Below are 11878 nucleotides of genomic sequence, written 5' to 3'. Positions count from 1 at the left end.
AAATATTAGATTTTAACAAAATCATATTTTTTCCCGTTTGACAACATTGCTTCCCACTGGCACAAAAACATTATTTGAAGTCTGAAATGATTTTTCTTTTCAGTAATTGTATTGCAAGAGCTCTGTTCTTTATGCTTGTGATGTTTAAAGTAATTAGTTACACTCTATCAACAGGGTTAAGGGTCAGGCTGGCAATTTGCATCCCACAACACCATTGCTGTATGCAAAGTGTTTCTTTGAATTAAATTAATGCTTTCCTCTTCGCACAGATTTCAATGTATTATTGTTGTGCCTTGCTTGCTGAGCCAAGCAATTAACTGATCAACACGATCAATACCCTGTGCTCTTTTGGATAATTTCCTTTGCCTTTGTAAGTAGGTCTCCATGTATGCTAATTACATGTCTATAATGACAGATTATGTTGTGCTCTCTCCCCTTTCATATGTTTTATTGTTTGCTTCACCCAGTTGTTTTTCCTGTGCTGTTGCAAGGTTACCAGGTTAAACAATTACATGAATATGGTTTGATTTAATTTATTTTTTTTAATGACAAATCATATTAACAACCAACTAATTATGAGATAAACATTTTATTTTTATTTGATTAATCTATACCGTTGAGAAAACCACAGATGTTTTTTTTTTCTGCATTTGACCAAACGTGGGAACCCACGTGGATTGCATTAACCACTCGTTTTTAGGGGTAATCCAGGGATAAATGCTGGTAGGTACTTTCCAGCCACTGTTTCCTGCAACGTTGTCATTCCCGGAACACCTGAGAGACTGTCTTACTGAGCAATGCAGCTACGCAGTCACTGGGATCTTTCTGCTTTGTTGCTGAATAGTTGCACATAACTCTTTCAAATCGTATATACTGAAGGCGTAGTCGATCACATAACATGTCACATTACCACACACATTTGCATGCATTGCGGACCTGGGGACATTCTAATTTTAAATTTAATTTTTTTTTGCCAATGTTTTTAATATTTTTAATACTGCATATACTTTATCTTTTGTACACTCACTTGTGTGAAATATTTTATTAAACAAAATAACATATTATAGACAGTTGCCATAGCAACAGAGGGTTTTGACTATAGGTAGTACGTTTAATTACCACTTAATGACACACAATCTATGTGTTTATTCCCTCTTACCCCAAGTGCAACGGATTAAAAAAAAAAAAAAAAAAGATTGCAAAACAGTTTCCATTACAAAAAAAAAGTTACTCAAATAGGTACTCTGAGTTAAAAAAAAAGTTGGCAATGCTGTCCTATAAATGGTAAATAAAAAACGTCATCAAAACTGTTGATTTCTTGATTATTATTTTTTTTTTACATTTTGATGGAAGCGCGGGCATTGGATATGTCGCACAGTGACGATTTCTGTACAATTCACAAACTGATTTTTCAACTTGCTTAAGTGTGCTTTTTATTAAGAGAGATTAAATTAAACGCGTGTTTTTTTTATTGCTGTAATCAGCAGAAATGAAAATGGCGTTGAATAAAATCACTCTATCCGGCTTTATGCTGTGCATGTACTGAAACTTCAGCAATTCTCACATTTGTAATGCATTAAATGTAGACTTCAGTTTTCCAAATTCGCTGTTCTTGTTTATCTATGCAAGCAAGCAGGCGTTGTGGGTTTTCACAGCAGTTCTATACTTCTGTCCTTGTGGGCGGAGACTAGAGTAGCTCAGATATAGTTAGAATGCGGCAGTGCTTTGAAGCCGGGTTAGAGTTTGGTATTGCTCTATCCAAAATTTAGGCGCTGTTGTTTTTGAAATTGCAGCTTATTTGTGTGACGTCGTCTGAAATGGGAAACGATGCATTGAGTATTTTGCAGTGTTCTTTTAAAAATGTATTTATGGACATAGTTAAACAGTGAAGTTCGGTGTTTGTGTGTGCGTCTGTTTCTTCCATAAGGGAAAGCCGTTTGGCATTTGAGTGAAATGGATGGGGAAGTTTATCCAAGGTCTGCGAGTGACGGGAGCAATAACTCTTCTGGTTCGGAAACCCTGTACGAGGGAGAAATTAAACATTTTCTGCTCGATACAAATAATAATGACAATAATAATAACAACGAGGACTCATCAGACTCCGAAGGACGGGCTGGGGAGAGAGCCGGTGATCAACAACACGGTCCGGGAGGCGAAACAAGCGCAGCTGAAGGAAGCTTTGAAGAAAAGCACACTCAGAATAAGGAGCAAGAACCTGATATCGATGACCAGGAAGAGGGCGACGAAATGGTAATTATTTTCTTCATTCATTTGTGTATTACATCAATGTGTTTTTTTTGTTCTGTGTTAGGCATGATCAATATTATTAGCATGCATCGTTAAACAGGTGTCCCTGGGCGTGTAGGTGGGGTTTATGAAAGTGAGCTGATTAATGTTTGGATAATAGTAATCTTTACCTTGTCCAACAAGGCACGCATTAGAAACCACAACATCAAAGATTTGTTGCCGATAAGCTGATGACAGCTTTGTATTTTTTATTAGGTAAGTTAAGGTACAAATCACAAGGTTGTCAAATAAATTGTGGTCACTTTATGCATCTTTGGCAAAGTAAATTTAATTATTAAACTTTACAGTACTGTCCTGGCTGAACGCTACGCGGGCTTGGTATCCTTGCAAAGTTTTTAGAGACTTGCTTAAAGTTTCTGTTTAATAATGCTTAATTCCAACCCAAGAAAATATAATGATGTCTGGACCTGGACAGCAAACCAAATGTATAAAGCCGGACCACCAGTTATTTTCTGTTAAACTTTGACTGCAATGCGTGGCATTAATAAATCATGTTTTAAATTTGTTCTAGTGGTAGAAGGGTTGCATAGCGCATATGTAATTGAAAAAAAGTCATATTGTTTGAGTCCTACGTCCACACAAGTATAGGGAGGAGTCATAATTTACAAGATCTCAACTACAGTAGCACTCTTAGGTTACCACTGTGGAATTTTTACCACATGAATGTTGCTTCTGAACTAAATTGCGAGTTACACTTAGATGTAAATTGTAAAATTTGAAAAATACATTTTAATGAAGAAAGTAGAGATTTTAAAAGTAGAATCCTCTGAATGCTTCATTATTGGACAACTAAACATACTGTATGCCAAGGGATATTTTAGCGTAAAATGTAACACAATTTTGTGATGCTGTCAGCGCTGGCATTCAAGTTCAGCAGGCTTGATGAGAATGATTAGAAAAAGTCCCTACAGAGATGGTCAAGTCTTTCACTTTTCCCTTAACAGTGAGAAAACAGTTTTAAAATAATGAAATAATAATGATATGAGCACATAATCTGTTTTAGCATCCTGTTAAAACCAACCAACAAACAATCAAAAACACTGAAACAAGAATCAGGAATCAGAAGTGCCTCCAGTTATATCAGAAAAGGGGTATTTGTGCATTTTGAACAACTAGTAGCCACTCCCACACACACTTTGCATAAGGTTGAAATGTCACTGCATGTGGCATTACAGATAAGATGAAACCATCTCAAGTGCAGGACCGATAGCACTTTTTTTTTTAACAACCCTGCCCAAAGACATGTAGGTCCTGTGTTTTTTTTCTCCTTTAAAAATCTTAAGTAATTGATTGAACAGGTACGGCATAAAGCAACTAAAAACCTGTAAAACTAACGCTCAGGATAGCATTTTGAAGCAGCTGTTTTGGGGGAATTTTGAATACAAATTTAAGCAGACTGTCATCCATTTTATTTATTTAATTTATTAGTTTTTCAGTATAAGGAAATGCTAGACCTTTATCTTTAGGAATGTATTTTTTTACATATAACTTACAAACTACTTGTCCTGTGGTATTGAAAGTTGGTTTGAATGTCCTGTAATCTGGGTGTATATATGAAAACCCTGAGGATGGACGCTTATTACTATTAACCTCCATATTTAATTAATACAAATAATGATCATTACTAAGTTTTTGTATGAGTGTGGACATCCAAAAAGCTAATAGTTTAAGGATTAAGGCCTCTACACACCACATGCGATGCGACAAGCAAATGTGTCGTACGACACGCCGCACCTCTGCAAAAAAATAAAACATTTTTTTGATACGAGCCGTTCACACTGCCTGCGATAAGACGGGCGACACTGAAGCGACCAATGAAGACCAGCTTCCCTTGAACAGCTTCAGTAAACAGTGACGGAAGAAAAGATAATTCTTGCAGTAGCATAATACCTGGAGCTGTACAATAAAGGACAACAATTGTAAAGACACGGTGAGGAAGAACATCTGGCAGGCCATTTCCAGGGAACTGGATGTAGCTGGTGTTTAGTTTCCCTTTACTGAAATAAGTATTCTGAAAAGCTATTCTGTATTTTACATTTTTATTAGCTGTATATCGAGCACGCCTGTCGCCACTGGTGTGAAAGGTAGTGTCGCAGCGAAAGTGCCATTTTATTGCAGGACCGCAATCGCATCGCGTCCGTTGTGTGGAGACCGTTGCAGTGAGGTCGACGCACCGGATTTGTAGAATTTGAGAAGAGGATTTAATTAAGCGACAGGGTATGTGTAAATAATGTGTATATATGGAGGAACCTGTCTGCCCTTCCATAAGTATGTATTTTTGTATTTGTAGTGTCTGCATGTTACTAACATTATTGTTTTATTATGGAATGTACTGAACCTTAAAAGTCTGATGACCACAGCTACAGTAAGTGTACGTTTTTAAAAAAGCAACACTTTTTTTTTTTAGCTGTTGGAAAACCATTGACTTTAGTTTAATTAGGCCAAAATGGGTTTAAAAAATGGTGAAGTGTTTCATAAAGTAGCAAGACTGTAGTATGTTGGAGGCAGCTGCAGTTACTGTAGTAGGTAGAGCTCATGTCGTATGCAGTCAGCAGTGTGGTGTAGTCAGCGGGAATCCTCTGATCCAAACAAGCTTTGACAGATTTATTAAACAGGCACTGGACCATTTCAGCATAAAACAAATGGACAAGCTGTGACTTACTAGGAAACACGCTTCACTCTGTATGCTGCTCTGCTGAGAGACGGACCTGTCAAGAATAAGAGGCGATAGGTAATTAAACCAGTCATAGGCAGGATTTGGGACTATTTAATCTTAAGGCCTGCTGAAACAGAAGACGTCATTTTTGTGTGTTCATATATAACATAAACAGCCACGCCTAAAACTGAAAAAAAAAAAAAAAATATATATATATATATATATATATATATATATGGGCCTCAGAACAAAGTCATTTAACTCTTTTAGTACTAAGGATTGATTTGATCGTCCTATACCCTGCCATGATAAATCACAGTTGGATTTTTTTTGTGTATATTTCAGTACCAGGAATCCACCTAGATTGCATCAACTACTCATTTTTAGGCGTAATCTCTGGGATCAATCCCTAAGGATTTATCTGACTATAACTAATTAAATTGTATGAAATAAGTCATACAAGTACTATAAAGGGCCATTGTAGCTCTTTTAAATGGAGGCGGTTCTGTATATGTTGCCTTTTAGATTCATACGGACGATTTTCTTCATTGAAAACATGCTGCTTAACTATCCCCGTAGGTAAATATTCCTCTGCTGCCACGCTTTTGGAACCTAATTCGAACACCATTTATCATGAACGGCTGGTTTGACCCACCCTGATTAGCAGTAATCCTAACCCCACTTATCATATAGGGATGGTTGCACAGGTGAGGTTTAACACTGACTACATTACCTAAGGTAGGATGATCAAGGTTTGTGAAAGTTCTGTGTCTTGATAATTACTACAATGGTTTTACTTTTATATATATAAAAATGTAGTCGTTGCCAATTATTTTTATTATTTTCTCCCAATTTGGAATGGCCAATTATTTTTAGGCTCAGCTCACCGCTAACACTCCTGCGCTGACTCGGGAGGGCGAAGACGAATACACGCTGTCCTCCGAAGCGTGTGCTGTCAGCAGACCGCTTTTTTTCACACTGCGGACTCACCATGCAGCCATCCAAGAGCTACAGCGTCGGAGGACAACGCAGCTCTCGGGCAGCTTACAGGCAAGCCTGCAGGCGCCCGGCCAGACTACAGGGGTTGCTGGTGCGCGGTGAGCCGAGGACCATCTGGCCGACCTAACCCACTCCCCCCCTCCCCCCCCCCCCCCCCCCCTAGAACCGGCGATGTCCAGGTTAGAGGGCGGATCCTGCACTCGATGCAGGGCGCCTTTACCGGATGCGCCACTCGGGAGCCCCTGGTTGTACTTTCTTAAATAATAAAACTTAAAAAATAAAAAACTGTCTTATCAACATGTGTACAACAAATGTGTACACGTGGACAATTCTGAATAAATATTGAATATGGAAAAAAATATATTAGTTATACACTGTATACACAGTGTTGTATAAACACCAAGGCTACCATCTGTGTTTTGAAAATGGTTGTGCTGTGTAAGACTTGGTTAATATTTAAACTCCAAAGCATTTAAAGAATCATTTAACATCACAGTTGTCAAAGGTCCAAAACTGAGCAATTTGTAATTCTTGAATCTGTGCCACTCCAATGCGCCTGTTAGACCTAAAGTTTTATAGACGTACCACCAGATTTAATAACTGAGATATGAGCTTAAACTCTGGTACATTTGTACTGAGAGAATGAAAGTGATTTTTAGCGTGTTTTATAAATGCTGTTTGAACTGAAGTACTGTGCTAGGAGTTCACGTGGCAGTGGGTAACAAATAGTAGTAGATTTACTGTAAACAGTGATTCAATATCCTTACAAGAAGACAATGATAAAAACTTTACTGTAAAGGACAGTTTCTAACAAATATTAGACAATTTCCTTTAACCTGGTTGGCACTGGCACTGTGCTCTAATCTCTAACACAGGAGAAGATGAATACAATTCATGATCACACTAACATGTTACTGAACAAACAGCACGATCAGCATTAACACATATACTAGATTTTTTGAATTGCTGAATCTTACACAAACCAATCCCAATTAAAAAAAACAGTTACTTTTCTAAGAGGTGGATAAAAACAAACAGATCACAAATCATGTTCAGCTTTGTGTTCGAGGTGCCTGGACTCAAGGTAAGCTCCATGTCAGCAGAAGATTGTTAAGCATTATTACTTGGGCTATTGGAAATTCCCATGAAGCAATGCTGTCCACCGCTGGTTAAAGCTGTACAGCATACGATCCCGAGATTAACAGTCTTGGAATTATTATTTTTTTTTATTAGAAAACATCCGAATCCGAATGAACCATTTCTATCTGGGATACTGAAGGCACATAAGGAATTCTGAACAAACCTCATTACTCATGGAAGATAGAGTAAATGGTTTGTACTGCACTCAATCACAAAAAAAAATGTTCCTTTTAAATGTTCAGGTTTTTTTTTAATGCAGCTATTTTTTAATAGCAGTGGGACCCACGTAGAAGGGCTTTACTGTCTGGTAAGGCCCTTTTTGTTGTTAAATACAATACTACAATCTCTGGGTCCTACTGCTTAAAAATGTTGCTAGACTATATTTTAAAATCCACTATTTTTTAAAATGCATTCAACAGAATGGTTCATTATTACAAGACTATCAATTGTTTTGATTAACTTTCTGTATTTTTATTTTAGAATTTTGTAAAAATTGAAACTTTCTTGATCTAGAAAATTAGTCAGAAGCACATGCAATTAAGCTGTACCATGTGTTGCTCATTATTTTTCTTTCTTCCAAAAATGAGTTCTAAACCTGTCCTCTTCTAGCTTTGTGTGGTCAATCATAAAAAAATAAAAAAAGGTCCATATTGCAATCCGATGTCCTGGACGTGATTTTTACCTGGAAAGATGTCTTTATTGTCTTCAGATTGGGTTACCCTTGGTACAAAACCCTGCTAACCTTGACATAAATCATTCCATTTTCAGTGTTGGCCTTGGTTGTCCATCTTGACCTTCAGCTGCTTCCATCTGGAGCAGATCGTTTAAAATGACTTATTAGGAGTTTAGGCTGACTGTAGATACTACATTTGACAGTTCATTACACTGTCCCACTACTCCAAGCTCCCAGAGTCTTACACAGAATTACTTTTAATATAGTAAGTCTGATAAGCTTTCTAAACTTGCTGCTGCCTGAGGCTGGTTATAAGCTTTTAATACATGGCATGGACAGGGATTGGAGTTGGTTGCAACTTCCTTAAATATTTTTCCTCATGAGAAAGTCGAATTTTACTGGTGACAAGTACAGCTGTAAAATGCCTTCAAGACCTTTTTGTTTCTTATTTTACTGGAGGAAAGTCTACTGAGTGCTCTTTATTGGTTCAAAATATACTGTTTGTGGTGGGGGTGGAGGGGGGGGCAGTAGATTTTTGGCACTAACTGTGTGAAACCTTGCGTCTTAATTTGAGCCATTGCAAGAGGAAAACTTCTGCGACTTATCTTGGCGACCCAATTTATAATGTAGAGGTTTTAATTAAACTCACTTGCCTCATGAATTTGTATTAGACAAAATGGCCATTCATGTATGTATTTAGTAACTTAGATTTGTGTAGGCCCATTTATACACCCCCTACAACCAAACAACCAAATACAATCTATTTGTCTAGTAACTGTTGCCTTGTTACAAGATGAGTAAAGAGCCTACTGGCCAGCAGATCTTTTACCTGCATGGAAAGGAGGAAAAAAAAAAAAGATTGGTTGTTTTCATTCACTCCTGTGGGTTAAACTATTCCAGTCACACACCGTTCCTCAGAAAACATCTTTCAAATGTTAATTTGAGGGTGTACATTCATTGATTTGAGTCTTTGATGGTTTTCTAGATTCATGTATTAGCAATTCAGCAGCAAGAATACTCGCTCAGTGATATTTAGTGGTGGACACCACTGAGACTGTACGCTGACAGTTCACGCAAGCAATCATTTTTCAACATGCAAATTCTCAGTTGGGTGAATGGCTTGGAAAATGTGAACAGCAATTTGTACTTATTATTTTATTTTATGGGCTAGTAATTTTAATTATTTAAACCGTTTTCATTTATTGGCTTGAATACTAAGTAAAATTGCACTGCAAAGAGGAATAATGCAATTGTAAACAGGCAGTAATGAGTTAGTGGCTGTAATCTGGCTTTCTAGTCATTGCTCTCCTTAAACTACATTTTAAAGCAGTTTGGAACACATTTTAAAGTTTTTTTGGAAACATTTTAAACATCCCTTTTATTGTTTAATTTATACTGTAAATGAAAGGGACAATATTCAGTACTGTCATTTTTTGCATAACGCTCTTCTTTTTGCACACACCCCATGCATGATGCGCAAAGACAGAGCTGCTTTAACTTGCATTATTTGATAATGCACACACTTTATGTAACAGTCTCCTACTATCTCAAACACCATTGTACACTGCAGAATACTATTGCATGGTAGGGGCATAACGCTATAGCATTGTTAACGGTATGATAACCTTATTACATGCAAAAAAAAATCTTATTACATGCAGGGAACCCCTGCGCTACAATTTCGCTGCTTTGATTTTTAGTGTAGACATATTTAAAATATGAAAAACCATTCAATAAAAAAAAAAAATCCACTTTCTGAAAGGATATTTTATTTTAATATCAACTTCAGCATAGAAAAAGCAGCCGTGGGTTACTAAAAGTGTTGGTGGCTTCTGGGAATTGGAGTCCTAACGCTTTGGGTTTTTTTTTCTTGGTAACCCATTGGTCTTTTATGTTAATTATTTTGAATACAAAAATAACAATAATGAAATACGATTACCATCATTTGTATGTGTCTTTCATATAGGAAAATGTGAGCCCTAATGAATTTATAGTCATTTATTTCAGGCAAGATTTATTGAAATAATTTTGTTAGCTCTATTTCCTTAAAGCATGTTTTTAATTACTTGTTTGTTTTCATTTCTCAAAGTTAGGATTGGTTTGAGGCCATCTGAAGAACTCGATGGGAATGGAATGCAGTGCTATAATTTATATTGCATTTCTGTTCTCGTAGAGTCGCAGTTCATAACACTCAGACAGTTTCTGCCCAGTGTTTCTCTGCAGCCTCAGTTATTAATGGCGTGAGCCTGTTGGCGTGCTCTGAAATCCGTAGCATCTGTAATTAACTGAGTGGGTGATTGATATGCAGTTTTTCTTCATTTGTACACCAGTCATGTTGTTCAGAAGGGCTTCCTATGACAGTTCCACAGTTTAGCAGCACTGGTGTATAATTCCAATTGGCCTTGTTTACTTATAATACAAGCTCAGGCTATTCGGGGCAGTTCAAAATCAGAAATAAACTAGTGTACTTTGAACACGGCATATTCTGTGTAATTACGGAATATTAATGTGTGTTCTCTTCACACTGTAGGGATTGATTTAACCCATACTGTATTGCAATGTTATTTGCAGTGCAAGTTTAAACAATTAATTTAATGGACATTTCAACACTTTATACCAGCTGGTTATGCACTGTGAAAATAGGCTTCAGAGAATTGCAAGTGTTACACCCAGCAACAAGGTATTTGACCATCAAACTTTGACGAGGGGCGGTCTCCAGTTGTGGTTGATAATATATAAGCCACATGTAATTGAGAAAATTGTACCAGGTTTTGTTTGTATACAAAAGATGAGCTGTCTGAAGGTGATGAAAATGCCCATATCCCATGACCTTTGACCTAATGCATGTGGGAGGTGACCGAACCTAGTAACAAAATTCTCATTTTTAAAGCATGTTTCAAACAAAGAAACAATAGTTGAGTGGAATAAAAGAGCAAAAACCAACGTGGTCCACTTGAGCTGGAATCAACCTGACTCTTGCTGCACAGAAAAACGTTTTCCTTTTTTTTCTAATTTTTATCTTTTTGATTTTATATCTTAGATTCTTAACTAATGTTTTTTCTTTAGTTTACGGATACAATCAGCCTCGCAGTATTTTTTGGCTTGATAGACGGTTTTCTTTAGAAATAATGTCTGGCATGTCTGATGATATTGGATAACCTACAGCTGGTCTTCAAGTAATAGGAGCCAAGAATGTGTTTACAAGCCTCTTGTTAATTACATCGTTTTTATTTACATAAGCAGTCTTAAGCACAAACTCTCATTGAAGTTAATGTAAAAACAGCAGTACACATGTGAATTTGAGAAAATCCAGAATATTTATGTTAAATTATGTTCTTTTTCTGAACAGAGTAAAATCTGCATGATTATCTGAACTTTCTTATACACAACTTTGTTTTTCGACCAGACCCCTGGTGACATGATGTGTACAATGCTCTTCTGCCTCTTTTGTCAATGCCCCATTTCCTCAGTCTCTTGTATTAATAGGTCAATGCTGGGTACAGCCAAGCTTGAAGATGTCTTTTACAACCTCCTTCTGCTTTAAGAACTAGTTGAAGCGTTTTTATTTATACCACAGAGTGATGTAATGGCAAAAAGGATTCATCGTTATTATTTACACCTGATTTTAATACTTTATGTCTTTACTAAAAACACCCTGAGGAAACAAAGTGTCTATTAGGCTGGCATGTAGCCAGTTCCAGCGTAGTGCAGAGATTGTTGATGTGACCTTCTCAAGCCAGAGATGTGCCACAGCTTCGTCTTCTGTACTGTATGTGTAACAGCAGGGAGGCTAGTCATGAACCAGCATCCTAGCAGCACCCAAGCAAGTGTCTGAACCTCTGTACAAACAGATTGATTCTCTCAGTGTTCATTTCCATGCTTTTAATCTTAAAATGTCAATCAGAGGAATGATGATGCGAACTATTGGCTTGAATTCTATTGGTAGCTGCCACGGAGTTGAAGGTTCACATGAATCTAGGAGTTACCACCTTAGTCGTATGTCTGCTTGACTTTTTTTGCGATGGTTACAAGGTTTTCACTGTTAATCAATAAAAACTTAATCAATGATCAGATTTTAACCAATCGCAGGCCAGAATTTCCAA

At 37.0% G+C, this 11878-nt stretch overlaps 1 protein-coding gene across 4 annotated transcripts in view; it reads left to right on the top strand.

The window, feature by feature from the left end:
- The first annotated feature begins 1548 nt into the window (after positions 1 to 1548).
- LOC117403880 (microtubule-associated serine/threonine-protein kinase 3-like) overlaps positions 1549 to 11878 on the top strand; it is a 161063-nt gene continuing 150733 nt past the window's right edge. For all 4 annotated transcript variants that reach the window (XM_059008096.1, XM_059008034.1, XM_059007965.1 and 1 more), the window contains exon 1: positions 1549 to 2250. In XM_059008096.1, the coding sequence (XP_058864079.1) occupies positions 1954 to 2250 (297 nt within the window). In that variant the 5' untranslated portion in view covers positions 1549 to 1953. The remainder of the gene's footprint in view (positions 2251 to 11878) is intronic.

This window comes from Acipenser ruthenus, chromosome 1 (genome assembly GCF_902713425.1).
Source record: "Acipenser ruthenus chromosome 1, fAciRut3.2 maternal haplotype, whole genome shotgun sequence".
Classification (NCBI taxonomy): domain Eukaryota; kingdom Metazoa; phylum Chordata; class Actinopteri; order Acipenseriformes; family Acipenseridae; genus Acipenser; species Acipenser ruthenus.
This window is presented reverse-complemented; position numbering and strand designations above follow the sequence as displayed.